The 15493-nt window shown below is 36.6% G+C and overlaps 1 protein-coding gene across 1 annotated transcript; it reads right to left on the reverse strand.

Annotated features, from left to right (window-relative positions):
- Positions 1 to 6258: 6258 nt before the first annotated feature.
- tmem147 (transmembrane protein 147) lies at positions 6259 to 13090 on the reverse strand. The gene is made up of 8 exons (XM_084944736.1): positions 12970 to 13090; positions 12205 to 12307; positions 10192 to 10261; positions 10034 to 10099; positions 9762 to 9898; positions 8486 to 8570; positions 8140 to 8261; positions 6259 to 6438 (listed from the first exon to the last, which is right to left on the reverse strand). The coding sequence occupies exons 2-8, from the start codon at positions 12279 to 12281 to the stop codon at positions 6318 to 6320; spliced, it is 678 nt and encodes a 225-aa protein (XP_084800862.1). The 5' UTR covers positions 12282 to 12307; positions 12970 to 13090; the 3' UTR covers positions 6259 to 6317.
- Between the last annotated feature and the right edge of the window lie 2403 nt (positions 13091 to 15493).

Raw genomic sequence — 15493 nt, forward strand, 5'->3', positions numbered from 1 at the left:
TGATTTCTAGAATCGATTCAATTCCGATTCACAAGGTCCCGAATCGATTCGATCCACGATTCGATTTAATTCGATTCGATTTAAATCTGGGAAATTTTGACAGTCAGAAATATTATAATTCAGATCAGTACATTTACATATTTTTGTATCAATAAAAAGGAAGCTGACACACGCAAGACTTTATCACAGGTGTAAGCGTCACAGCAGATGCCTTTGTGTCAAAGTAGCTGAAGATAAAACAGAGAAAAACATGAAGGTGATTTTCCTGGCCTGGGATTTTATAAAAAATATTCTGCAGTACATCAAAAACGAAAGAAAACCATTAATCAACATATGAACATTACCTCTGACGTTACAGCGGTTTTATTAGAGACACGGCTAAGCGTTTTGCATTTTGAATAATTTTAAAAAGTTTAAATTTGTTCAGTATTGAACAGCAGAAATGAGGTTTTCTTTTCGGAAGAATGTAAAAGGGGGGAAAAACAGCGGCCGACAGCGCTGTAAACTACAGTAGACTTGTGTGTAACAAGCAAGCGAATAATGCAGAAAACAGATTTTTAGATGGGAAACTGTTCTTGAAGTAAAGAGAGAGAGAGAGAGCTGTGCATCGTGGTGGAAGCAAAACAGTAAAAGTCAGAGTGAATTCATGACGATGTTTATGTGAAGCATAGTTTGGATCTTCTTTTGCTGCTGGTTCGGTCAATATTGTTTGGAGAGAGATCAAACTAACAGCTTTAGAATCAGCGCATAAAGGGCGTGAACACAAAGCACGGACCCGCCGACAGATCAGAATCAGCGAGCTGTTGGCTTTCAGCCCCGACTGTGAGAAAGGCGACATCTAACTGATTCTGATTCGCGGGTCGCGCTGTGTGTTTAAGTCTATGTGCAGAATCCGTGTACCTGCTCTCATTTACTGTCTTAGCTGTTTGGTGGTTGTTGAAATTTTGTGAGATTTCACCAGAGATTCTGGCATTTCGGGCAAAATAAATTTATATTAAAAAATCGATTCAGGATTTTAATGAATCGATTTTACGTTATCCAAGCCAGAATCGATTTTAATCGATAAATTGATTATAAAAACCCACCCCTACTTTTAACTTATAAAGCTTATGTAGAGGAGAGACGTGTGTTGTGAGTTATGAGATAAAACATCAGCAATTTGCAAACACATTTCAGTTACCACTAAATGACCCAGGGTTTACTTTCCCAAATACTCAGTTAACCCAACAAAACACGCCTTCCAGCTTTTCATTGATTTTGAATCTGGGTTTTTTTTTTGGAGACCTGGAATATAAATATGTCTGCCTCCAAAGCACTTTAGGGCAGCTTAAAGTTATAGACATGACCGTCAAGACAAAAAGGTTCAGAGATTTTTCATAGTGCATGTTTGAGGTATATTTTTTCCCAAATGATAATTTATTTATCACAATTCAGTGGGTTTCATACTCAATTTAGCAGATATAAATAACCTCTCCCTTCGAATATTTTCCTGTATTTTTTATCCCACCACCACACTATACACTTTCTTGGCAGTTCTTCTCAGCACATACTTCAGTCATATTGCAGACTTCACCACAGTACAGAAAGCTAACTTGTTTAGCCTGCACTAAACTGTACAGCATTTTAACACAACCTCTGAGTAAGACACAGTTAGCATACTTCAATTTGTCTTTTAAGACTTTCACGACACATTTCTCTGCACCACCGTCACATACGTGTTTCACTTTTGACTTCCTCATGGTGGTTAAGGATAGAAATAGAAATGTCTGATCACAGATCAGTTGCCCACTTTGCCTCAGTCCATTTTAAAAGAGCTTGTGCTCAATGAAGATGGTGATGTTTCTGGTTCTTGTTCATATGTGGCTTCTCCTTTGCAGAGAGACAGGGCTTTAACCTGAATTTGTGACCTGTGTTCACAGACAAGGATTTCTAGAAGTGCTCCTCTACCCATCCCATAGTTTTCATGACAGAAACCTGGTTTTTATGCAGTACTGCCTGAAGATCAAGGGCCAATTTTAATTTTTAGCATTGTTCCTGGTTCTTAGTGCAATTTCCCTAGTACGTATACCTTCCAGAAAAAAAACTTTGTATTCCAAAATGCTTTGATAATTTCCAGGTTGGATGGAGCCAAGTCCTGATGACCACGGGCTGGTCTGAACCAAAAGACCCTTGTGTTCTTACTAAATTAGTCTTGGCTGTATTTAGTAAACTAACTTAAAGAACAAACAAACTATGACCAGCCTTATGCTGCAGACATTACTGACTGCAGCATAAAGCTGGATCATAGGTTTTTTAAAAATTTGTTAAGTTGTAGCCTTCAAATTTCCTCTGTGTTTCTGGGAAAGTATCAGAATGTTCTCCCTTCCTGTATCTTGACCTTATGTTGGAGTGGGTCCATGTTAATATAATGTGTGTCTGTGTATAATATGTAACAGCAAAGTCCACTGTGACGCTTGAAAAGTGAGTTCTTTATTTGACTCTAGACAACAGCTGACAGAAGGAGAAAACATTCGGCAGTGTGAGCTCTATTAGGAGAAAAATTGTTAACCAAGAAAAATGAGATGTAACTACTGGGAAAATCAGGTGTGTGAAAAGCAGAGGAGACACCTGAAACATACAAAGGCATGAACCTTTCCCTTTCCTTTTTGCCATCTTCTTTTTATACAGTTTTCTTTTACCGAAAGACAATTCCGGGTGATAACTGGAAAAATTGTCTCTTTCTCTTGTTCCTTGATGACCTTTTTATCTCCATCTGATCCTCATCTTGATCTGATTGATTTACTAATGGGGGAATGTTTAATACTTGCAGTTCTTCAGTATGTAAAGAACTACAAGTTATCCTGCATTTTGAGCCAAACTTCAGGAATGTGTCATTCTCTGCATGTTCCAGAAGCAAATTTGATTACTTTCACATGTTTGCAGCATTCCTGGTTGTTAAGAGGTGAATTTTTCATAATAACAACCAGACACATAATAATAATAATAACACACATAGAGATACAAGTACAAATACACCAGGACTAATATTTGGGTAAATGTCCATTAGCAATTACCACCTTAACCAGGCATTTTTGGTAGTCAAAAAGTAGTTGGCTAAATTGGTTGGTTTTATGGTACAGACCCTGCTTTTAAGCATAGTCCTCAGATTTTGGGGAATGTTAACCTTCTTCATCCGTTCCAGTTTTGATGTGTGGTGCGATTTTAAAAGACTGTGTAGCTCATTCAGAACCACTTATTAAAAGATTTGAGTTTATGCATACATTTCACCCATGCATCTGTACTTTTGACTGTGTGGAAAAATCCAAAATAAATTCAAACTTGACCACGATTCTTTTTTTTTAAGACACTAAAGATCAAAGCCCATGGTATTCATGTCCATGATGAGCGTATGTACCTTATGACCACAAGTGTATCTTTCTACAAATCCAGTCAACCAATCATGCAGCTGTGAAGTATTTTAAGCTTTTACTGTTATTATTGTGAGATTGCACTAATGAAAGCTAAAATCAACACGTAAAACTCTTAACTAGAAAACTAGCATGTAAAACACCAACTAATCCATTTAAAATATTTAATGAAATCCTTCTAATAGTATAATAAATATTCAGTTCAGGTTTGCAGGTTGACTGGAGCCTATCCCAGCTTCATTGGGCGACAGGAAAGGTGCATCCTGGAAAGATCATCATTCTATAGCAGGGTTAGCACAGAGAGATAGCCACCCATGGGCAACTTAAAATCACCAATTAACCCAACTACACTAACTGGATGTCTTTGGCACGAGAGGGGAAGCTGGAGTATCTGGATAGAACCAATACAAACAAGGATGAAAACGCAACACGCTGGATTTCAACCCAGGACCTTCTTGCCGAAAGTCAAAAGTGCTAACCACTACCACTCAACCCCTCTCATTTCACAAAAAAAACCCCAAAAACCTGTGGTATAGTGATGTGCGGATCGATACTGAAATATCGATTCCTCCGATACCAGTCATTTATGTTCTTGAATCGATTCTCATATTAAAATATTGATATTTTAGTAATTTAGGGTAAATTTGTAGTTTATCATTAACAGGAACACAGTGGAAAGAAACTATATCATTCGGATTGTCTACATTGGAAGGAACTACTTCCTCTTCTGCCTTTCATAGTCATATGCGAAATATGGCTGTATAAATGTGTTGCAGCCCCTTGGCATGGCACTCACAACAATGGCTGAGCGTAAATGGAGTCATATGTGGACGTATTTTACCTCCACAAACAACCGAGACGTGGTTTGTGATACATGTGGCAAGAAAGTGAGGTGTTGTGGCCACACCACTAACCTCGTCAAACACCTCAGAGTAAATCATATCACAGAATATGACGTCTCTCGCGGAGTCCTTTAGTGCTGCAGACAGGCAACGTGTTCAAATTGCGCACAACTTCAGTTTTATTTATTTTTATTATTTACCCCTTGTCTTATCAATGGCACTTATGTACAGTGGAAACATAATAGTATTAACACCTTTAAATATCTTTTTAAAGATGGCACTTTCTTAACTTTTTCAGACCTCTGTTCAGAAACAAATCTTTCGGCTGCCCATCTATTTCATTATTTTTAGGCACAGCATCCAAGCTTCCAGATGTCCAACCGTGGGAGGAATTGTTGTCCCTTAAACCCAATAAGAAATGAATTATATCTGTAATATATAAACAACTCATGGATTTAGATGTCCATTCGGTGGTTATTATTAGGAGGGCTTGGGAGTTAGGAATAATCTTTTTGGATCAGCAATGGGAGAAAGCAGTATCCAATGTCTGTTATAGTACGTCCTGTGCTAGGTTACAACTTATTCAAGTTATTGTACAGGGTTTACTATTCGAAATCTCGCGTCCAAGATCTACCCACAAGTGGTGGATCAGTGTGAGAGATATCATGCCACCCCATGTGACCTGAGTCACATGTTCTTTCTGTGCCCAAGACTCCATGACTTCTGGAGCCATTATTTAGTTATTCTTTCCAAGACTCTTGGGACCCAGGTCAGCATGAACCCTTTTTTGCCTATTTTCGGGCTTCCAGTTAATACTGGTCTAACTACTCCTACACATCTCAAAATATTAGCCTTTACATCACTTTTGGCTAGACGTTGTATCTTAATCCATTGGAAATCTTCAAAGACACCTTCAGTTTCTTTTTGGTTTCGAGATGTTATGTCATTTCTTAAAATTGCAAAAGATAGGCCTAGCAGCAAAGACCGAATATATCGTGTCTGGGGCTCCTTTGTCAACTGTTGCAAGTCACTGAACGTTTTACCAGCTGATTAATATTATCACCTCCCCTTTTAATGAATTTTTTTAACCTATATTATTTTTTTAACGTGTGTGCGGGGAACAGCTTGTATTGTAACTGTAAACAAATAATGTATATTCCTCTTTCTCAATAAAACTATTTAAAAAAAAAAAAAAGTGGTAACCACGGCACCCACCGTGCTGGTCATGAACAAATTCAATTAAAAAGATGAAAAACAGAAAATGAGAGTTACTCTAAAGTGATTTTTGACCCGAGATGATCGGTTAATGCGTGCAAAGCCCAAAGTGTGAATCTCTGAATACAAAAGAAACCTCTATGCTTAGATTGTTTTCTTGAGATAGCTGCAACTGTGCTTTATTAAAAACAAATTAGGCTGATTGTTAAAGAACAGTTGAGAGAAAGAAGACAAAGGCATTTATTCATGTCAAAATCACAGAACCCTTCATTAATTTTACAACAGGTATTTCTGATTTTTTATTTAGACCTCAAGTCTTTTCGATAATTAGAAAACAAAATGTCCTAGAATGCATGTTTTTACTACTTTTATACAAACAAAAAGACACGTGGGCAAACAAACTACTGATGTCATTTATTTTTTATATATTAAACTTCTTACGTTGAGCATTAATGCTGGAAAACATTTAAAACTAAATATGCTGTTAACTAAGTCTTGATTCATTTGATATAAAAGTCACATTTCCATGAAACCAACACAGCTTAGGTAAGCCAATCGTATTACAGAAGCCTTCTGATGTCACCACCGCAGCTCTGCAGCTTCAACAGATGGACTGAAAGCACACACAGTTTTTAACAATGGGTTCATCACAATAAACTGGGAGCACTGGTAAGTGTTCCAGGCAGACCTGCCCAACTTCTGCTCAATATCAACCGTAGTTTTTCAGCCATCTTGAATGTTGTGTGGTGACAGCAAGACTGATGTGGTGTCAGCTCCTGATTCAGGACAACCCCGGTCCTATCAGGACCAGAAAGACTGTCAAAGGCTTTGGCCCGGGGGGGCTGAGATTTATTTAGTTGGAGTGAACCAGAGTGACAAAGAGGAAAAGCGAGCACAGAGAGATGGCCCCAGTCAACACGGCTTTCACCAGCAACACTGTCCAGCTGCCCAACAGGAAGACATGAACGAACAACCTGAAGACAAAACCAGGGAAAATGTGTGTAAGTTTCAAATTAAAAGAGCAAAACAACACTGCTCAAACACACAGAGGGATAATTAGTATATTCAAAATATTTATTCAAACTCAGGCCTAATTTTCTACTCACTCCACTCACACCAACAGAACAAGAAACTTTTCTTTGCAAGAGTTTCTAAAGATGCCAAACTGTGAAGTCATTCATTGGAGAATTTAGCACTTACATGGTGCACAACATGCAAGTTAGCAATTCTTCCAATTACCTGCAAATTATGTCCTTTATATATAAAAATATTAGGTCATATACTTGTCCAGTGTTGTACTGCCATCTTGTGCTTCACAAAGGCTTCTGCTGCCACATCTTCAAATAATTTCTCTTCATTTAAAGTGAATTTAAGTCCACAAATTCTGCAGTTGTACTGCAACATTTTTTCACTTATTTTAACCAGTAAAAATTATGGAAACAGATCATTTTGATTCTGGAACCATATTTCTATTAGTAATTATGTCTCCAATTTTAAAAAAGGAAAAAGAAAAGATATTTCTAAATATGTTTTACTTTGTTTTTAAGTGGAAAACTTAGGAAGCTAGTGTAGCTCCACTCCATGCTTTGTTTTCTCAAAAATGTCTCATTATTATATGAATCCCATTAACTCAACAGCAGATCAATCCCAAAAACTAATTTCACACAATAAAGCAGCAGTTTATAGAGTCAAAAATATTTTTTCCTAAAAGCTATTTTAGGTATTTTTTACAGACTTTTTATTTTATGATTTTACGAACATTATTTGTAATAATTTTTAAAATTGATAAATATTACAGGCTTTGTGCTGATGCCTTTCATGAATCCTACACATCCTAGATTTATATTGTTGGAGCATCACTGGTGGACTAATGCACTCCCACCTAAGGTGGACGTTTGGCTTTGATGTAAAATCAGAGTTACAAATATAACTAGGGTTCTATGAATTCTGGATAACTGCTGCAGGCAATGTGAAACACTTGGACAGTCACTGCACCCAACTGCGTCTCCTGTCATTCTGTCACGACTCTGAGTAACAGAGTGCAGAGAGTTGTGATCTATGAAGCCTCTGGGAGAGAAAAAATGAGCTCCAACTGAAGGTTCGAGGCTACTGGCACAGGTGGTAAGCACTGAAGCTAGCTAATGGTAACAACATACACAGTATGCGCTTAAAGGTGAAACAATGAAAAGGAGACGACTGCTGGCTGCTGCTCTTTCCCTGCATCACCCAGGTTGCACATGTGACTTTGAAGTACCTGCATGCACAGAGGTACCAACAGAAACAGTCTGTTGGTACCTCTGTGCATGCACATGATGGACATCCAGGTACCCCAGACAATCTCTGCTGCATTAAATGAAGTACCGAAGCAAAGAATTAGCATCAAGGATTTTTTTGTAATCGAGTTATTCAAGTTACTCAAATTGTTGCAAGTGTGATCTGATATCCTTCTGTCGGTGTTGTTCCTACATCTTCACAACAATGTTAGTCCAGGATACAACATATTACTGTACATACAGTAATATGCTTGCTACACCCACACAGGGCAGATAAATGTTAAATATATTATTGTAGGTAAAAAATGACTTCAATGTGGTAAAAATACAATAATTCTTATATTGTGTAAGCCTATATAATATAAGAATGGTAACATGAAATATGAAACATCCAAGACTTACTCCATTAAGAAGGCCTTATAGACACAGAGAGCCAGCAGCACAGTCACAGGCAGCCTGAAGCTCTTTGGAAGGTCGTATCGTGTAAACATCCATACCACTGATGCCGTAGCAATGTAATGTACCTTAATAATGTACCAGAAAAAAATCACTCATATTGCAACAATGACGATAATGCCAATTATAACAGAGAAAAGAAACACAGGAATGAAGTAGTTTAAACTTCAAATTTCTCTGAACATGCAAAGAACAAATTGTTTCTACTGTGATGTTTCTGTAAAACCGCTACAAACAAGATGAGTCACCAGTGTGAAAATATTAAAAAGGTAGAAGAGCAGCAGTCACTCACCAAACTAATGTTTGAGTCAAAGCTCATCTGGATGTATTTCCAATCAAACTCAATCCCTCTGGCTCCGACCCACAGTGGAAGACACCTGAAAAGCAGGATAGTGAGTTATGGGACCTGTTTTTCATGTTTCACTCGGTGATTATATAATATGATTTTACATATATACAGTTCTTAATAAACTTAAATAGGCCACCTGTCATAAAGACAAAAGTAAATATTTTAGAAGTCTGTGAGAAACTTAAAACTGAAAATTATCAATAATTTTTTAGCATTGACCATTAAAGAAACATTTGTTATTTCATCTTTGCTCAAGTTTTTAAAGCTGGCGTTTATCACTATGCGACTCTATCAGTAATTTCCATCCATCATTTACTATTCCTATCATTGGAAGTGCAGCTAGCAATTTGCCCTGTATAAATAAAATGAATTAAACTCATAGTATGTTTTTGCTTAAAGAGAAGAAACAGGTATGTTTGTTCCGCCTTTAATGGGAACAGTTTTCTTGCATATTTTTCTTTTACTTTGTACTGAGGGAAAAGTAACAGGAAACTAATAATCAAAAAGCATACTGCAGTAAGATATTCATTAACTGTTGCAACTTCTGTGTCCATCATGTTAATTAAGTTATCATTTACATGTTTACTTATGTACTCCGTTAATATTCAAGGTAAATAACATTTATTTATAAAGAGCCTTTCACAGACATGTGGCCACAAAGTAAAATTTAAAAATTAAATACTATAAAAAAAACTATATAAAACAGGTTACGGATTTAAGTAATATTTAAAGTTATCAGCTTTAAATATTACTTAAATGTTATGTAGGATTTTTTTTACTGTTGTCTGACTTAAAAACAAACACAAAGAGGGCAGCAGAAAGACCAACTATACCGTAGCACTAATGGTGTCATATACTGTGGGCAGTGAATGCATTTCATATCATTTATTTAAGTGACATCTTTCTAAAAGAAATGAGCAGGCAAAGGGATTTTAATGACTGAGCTATTTTCCTTCCCCTTAAATCCTCCCGTTATCACTGGCTCGATTAAAACCAGTTCCTCTCACAAGAACGGCACAGCCATGGTAAAGCAACACGGTTTCAGGTCCTCACGTAATGCTGCTTATGCTACAGAAAACGTCTCCTGAGCTTGTTTGAGCTTTTGCAGACTTCACTGTGACATCACATTAGACTTTGATCGTGTGATCGTACATGCAGAATGAACCCCTGTTGTGTAGATGTGTAGCACATTTTGATAAAATGAGACGTTAGTGCTAACCTCGACATCACGAGCTCTGCTGTTGCCCAGCCCATGGCAGCCACCATGATCTTGTATTCTCCTTTGCCAGCGTTGCGAGACATAACGAGATGGAGGCCTAAAAGGTCTGCCAGGTCCACTGTGGCTTTCATGAATTCCTTGAAATGCAAACAAGAACATTACAGCCTAATGCTAAAGCTGGTATTCTGTATGCTTTCCTTTCTCTAATGATATACACATGACAAGAACGATTATCTTCCTTTTTGGTGTTGTTACTGTCATTAAACACTCACCCCTACAAAGTCATACGCTCCTACTCCTCCTTCCCACGTGGGAAAAAATGTGGCTAGAAACAGCATCTGAAACCCAAACTTACTTATGTTAACTTTGTGCTTTTTTTCCTGCCTCAAAAAAATATGATCCATTTTCATAACCACAAAAAATGTCTCACCTTACAAAGTTGGACAAACAGGTACGTTGCTCCAGCTTGGACACATCTCCAGAAGGCATTGTACTCCGAACTAAACAGAGAACATTTGTTCAAGAGGGTCAAACATAAGGCCCGGGGGCCAGAATAGCCCCAGCAAAAAACTCCAATTGAGCCCACTGAACATCTTAGATTATGAACTTATTATTATGCATTTTCATACATTTAACAGCTTTCTATATCAATAAAAAAAACAGCTTACCATTCATACTATACAAAAGTAATTTGTATAGTATGAATGGTATCCAGTCGTTAAGTCTGACGTCACTAGCCGTGTCTGGGCCTAAACTCCGCTGCAGGTCCATATATCAAACGATCACTATGGCATTACTGAGAGTTTAAAAACTGTCTAAAGTCTTTCATCTTTAATAAAATGATCAGCGTTCTGCTCTACCAGGTGTAACAATTGAGTTTAACATCCAGGCATCCATGAAAACGGAATTTATGACATTTAACGGAGTTAGAAGTTAGCAGGAAGTTAGCTCGCTACCTTCTATCTAAATACAATATAGCATGTCCTGACTGCGGGGTTTTGGAAACAAATTAAAACGTACAGCTCTGTTATTACTACCAACATAAATGAAGACAGAAAACTAAACAGCAGTGACGTTTGTAGGATTACTGAAGTTTGGCTAGCTGGTATATAATGATGTGCTACGTGACCGCTAGCGACACAGCTATGTTAGCATAATATAAACAAGCTAACTTTTTTTCCACTCGATAAAAGTTAACGTGAGTGTTCTCGGTGGTCAAGAACAAATGTAATCGCATGGCAGGATGCTGTAAAAAGACCAAACTTCAGCCAGGAGAACAACTGAGATAATCCATCCACAATACGAGGTTAGTCATTCATATACTGCTGCATGGGCTGGGCTGTAGTTACATCCTAAGGTTTTAAAAACTGAGCTTAAATAAATGATTAGCGGTAATAAAAGCCGAGGGAGGTCAACGGTGATCACTGACTGTTTTAGGAGCTTTTTGAGATTAAATAGAAGAAAATACAAAACATTAAACATGTTAACAACACAAAAGCCATATTAAACGCAGACTACTTTAGGCCCGGAAGTAGGATTCGTCACGTCATCACTTAACGACCGGATTATACAGCTCACTTTCATCTTAAGTGGGTGGACCAGTGAAACCTCCCTTTGTGCATTTAACCACTTAAATAGCTTAATATTTCTTTTAAAGTGCTTAAATTAAGGAATAAATGTATAATTGTACAGAAAATGTAATGGTAGCTCATAGCCTAGAATACTCTGCAATTCTAAAAGACAAAGTTTTTGTTCATTTACGCTATATAAGAACCAGTCCATTTACATTTACTGTGTCGACTTGCATCTGGCCCTCGCACCATATGTTTGACACCCCGAAATTAACAGACAAACAATTAATAGACAAAGGTTTCTGTTTTTCCACCATCTATTATATTATGTTTAAAAAACAAAAAACAAAAAAAAAAAACCCAATGAGGCCACAGTTTTAAAAATAAAAAACTTCTGTAAATTAATGAAACTTATATTTTTTATAATTAGTCTTGGCAATCAACTAATAGAAATTATTCTGTATTCTTACACATTCATTATGTACTTTCACTGGTCCAGCCTGCTTAAAATCAAAGTGGGCTGAATATAGCACATGATTTAAAATGAATTTGACATGCCTGAATTAGATGAACAGAGCTTTAATATACCCATGCAGTAATGGTGAGAGAAAGGGTTTACATTATGCCTTTAATGAACGTACTATGCACATTATGCAGGTCTAAGAGGATTATGTGGACCCTCTCCAAAAGCTCGAACATTTCTAAGAAGATTATTAGCAGACACTTCCCAGTCTGGCAACATATGTTACCACAAAGAAGAAGAAGAATGTGAAAGAAGGGTCTATGTGAGCCCATGTATGAGTGTGTTACTTGTAACTGCATTTAAATCTTATACCGTCAAGCATTACTGACTGATTCACACAGACACTTACAGGCCGCTGCACTTGTAGGTTATAAAGTACGGAAAATAGGCCAGAGCAAAACAGTTCCCAAAGTGAAAAAGTGTCATGATGTCTCGTCACAAAATGCAGCTTCCTGCAGAGAGAGAAAGAGAGAGAATGATAAAAGAATGGGGGAAACAATTGCATTAGTTTAAGTCAGTAAAACCACTTACTGTGTTAGAAAACAAGAGAAAACATCTCTTTAATTATATATGATACTATATTGATTTAAAACACAGAAAAGGTGTTCACGCCCGCAGCAGACAAAAAGTTCGAAATAGCTCACTTACGGGTTTGAATTACTATCAGTTACAGTTTAATAATATCTGCTGTATTTACCGTCACTAGGTTTTTGGTTCATTCAGCACCATTTAAACCTTAGCCAGCGTTTACTTCTTTACTGTAAAAGTATTTTAATATCAACTCCTCACTGATTACACTTATCGCAGGAATTTAAAATGTTAAAAATTCAAAAACAGTCTGCCATCTCTGAGTGAGTCGTTTAGCTTATATTTTATATGAATATTAGCAGAGCTAAAGAGTAGTGTAGGGTCCTAAAGGAAATGAATAACCAGTGCATTAGCTGGCTAAGCTACATCCCCGCTCACCCTGTGCGGACACACCGTGACATCCAGCAAACAAACCCTCCGGCACCTTCTTTTCCTATGTTGTGATTACGAATCTCATTTCTTTGCTTGTTCTGACGTATCAAGACTTTTTAAAGAGAAAAGGAGAACGTTACTGCGTTTTAAATACCTGACAAGTGACACACCGTGTATCCAGCAGCTCTCTAGCTGAATGACAAACGGAAGCAAGCTTAGCTCCACCTCGGAATGCATCCGACAATGCTCTACTTCCTGTAGGAACCAAACAATTGGTTCCGGGGGCCTGTAGCGCAAAACTATGGACTGTATGTATAAATAATCTGTGGCCCTGCTTCCTTTCTTAACCCATCTCCCTCGTGAATGATCGGATTTTAATATAAGTAAATAAATCTACTTTATCATTTATTTTTTAAAAGGGCGTCAAAAAGCAATCCTAGCTTTGTAAGGCTCACATTTAGAAACTGCTTACGATAAAGACAACTGAACAATTCTTCATTGGAGCCATGTTTTATTTGCAGTAACAGACACAAAGCATCAGATTTCCTAATTTACAGTGTAATGGTTCAAAACATGAAGGCCAAAAAAATCGTAAGTGTTAAGAAATCTTAAAAAAAATCATAATATAATAAATGCAAATAATAATATAATAAATCAATAATGATAATTTATAGATGATGATGGAGTTTATTCCTCAGTAACATACCACTTGGCACATTTTCTTTTTAGCAAAATCACTAATTAGATCTTTAAAACTAAATTATCTGGCCTACTGGATTTCAGTGGTGAGAAGTGCAAGCCCTATCTTGGGACATTGCCAACCTCGGGTAGTTTTTCACCAGTTATAACTTAATGAAAGTTATAATAATGGTTAATAATGTAATTACATTTTTATTGATTATTATGAAAGCTTAAATGATTGTCCAAACTTTTAGATATAGTTCATATTCATGAAACTGTAATTCTAAAGTAGAGTCAACCTAAAAACAGAATGTTAAAATGCATTAGATTAAATTTTTCTAAATGTTATATGATATATTTTAACCTGTAGTTGTCCTCTGCTCTGCTTTTCTCTCCACACAGCAGAGTTCCCTGACATTTCTTCTCTCCCTCTCTTTTTCTTTTCTGGTGCGATTTTGCTTTAATGGAGGCTTGCAAAGACCCTTCCCACCACTAGAGCCCAGGTGGTAAGTTATACTTCTCTTAATATGTTATTTAATTGCTTAAAACATCAAAATGATGCAATCTGTCTTCAGCAAACAAGAAATATATCAGTACAGACTGAGTATTTTAAAAAACTAAATAATATTCTTACGTTTTGAGAGCTAGAGTTGTTTGAGATGGTTGTTGAATTTAAATATTTTACAATAACCTTAGCAGAGCCAACATTATAGGAGCCTGCATCACTGTAGCAGCAGCAAGTCATGATTTCATGTTAATGAAAAATTAATTATAAATGAAAAGCAAGGCAAACCAAAACAATTTATATGCTGGATGCAGAGGTTTAAACACAACAAGTGAAACATCATCTGCACTTTTCATTTCAAAGTATCTACAACCTCAGAGTACACCATTGTTTTCAGAGATTGTTACATAAGTATATTGCATAAAATGTGTTACAATGAAAGGATTAATAATATTAGAATCAAATTTAGAGGTATACACTAATTAAATATATGCTAAAGAACTGATAATAATTACAATGTATAGATAACAACTCAGGAATTTTTCTAGACTTGTTTTGATGATACCTAAACATTTAGCATATAGATGAAACTATTCATTAAATCATAATTAATCAAATTAATTAGGTCCAAAACACAATGTATATGGTGCCATTAAATTAAAATTAATATTGTCAATTGAACCTACATTAATACAGTTAATAAAATGAACAAAGTGTTTAAATTCTAATTAATGGTGTTAAATGGTGACAATAAAATAAAGCTGTTGCTTTTATTTAACAATTTCACTTCTGGTATACATCACCATTGAAATTGCAGATAACAACCATATTGATTTATGTTTAATTGACCAAGTTTTGTGGAAAAGATTGCCTTAACTTTGTCAATTAAATCCAAAGTTTTATTTCTTAGAGTGTGTGTGTTTAGACAGTTAGATTTAATCCCAGCCAGAGTAAGAAATAAAAAGTGAGGAACATAACCTGACTGGCTCCTAAACATATGTCCATCATTTTCCTCATTCATCTTTTAGTCATGCTAACACTACGGGCTAAGATGAGACACTAGAATATGACAGAAACCTATCATGGTGCGGACCGAGGTGCAGATGAGCAGCTGAATCAACACTTTGCTCCAAACTACCTCACTGTATCAACTAAAAGTTGAGGGAGAATTCTCTCCTGCTGATCTCACTCTCTCTCTCTCTCTTTCTCTCTCCCTCTCTGTCTGTGTGTGTGTTTTGCTGGGCTCGTCAGTCAGGTGTCACAACACAGCAGAGTGAGTGAGGATCCCAGTCAAAGGCAATCAAATGGCAGGGTAAGTGCTGTATTACTAATGAGAGACTTGGTCCCTGTTTTATGCACCCAGACGTGGCATGTTTTATGAGTAGCAATGTTTTAGTGAAGTTGGAGAGAACTTAAACAACATTAAGTTTAGAAATAAATGGTTAGTTTATTGGAAATGTTATGAGCAGCTTGCTTAGACTGACATGAAGGT

Source organism: Perissodus microlepis, chromosome 11, assembly GCF_051167445.1.
Source record: "Perissodus microlepis isolate ML-2025 ecotype Zambia chromosome 11, ASM5116744v1, whole genome shotgun sequence".
Lineage (NCBI taxonomy): Eukaryota > Metazoa > Chordata > Actinopteri > Cichliformes > Cichlidae > Perissodus > Perissodus microlepis.

Coding starts and splice junctions, on each gene's coding strand:
- tmem147 (XM_084944736.1), bottom strand. CDS start 12,281: ATGACACTTTTTCACTTTGGGAACTGTTTTGCTCTGGCCTATTTTCCG. Junction 10,100..10,191: donor TGTTTGTCCAACTTTGTAAG/GTGAGACATTTT, acceptor TTTGGGTTTCAG/ATGCTGTTTCTAGCCACATT. Junction 8,262..8,485: donor TTGACTCAAACATTAGTTTG/GTGAGTGACTGC, acceptor TACATTATTAAG/GTACATTACATTGCTACGGC.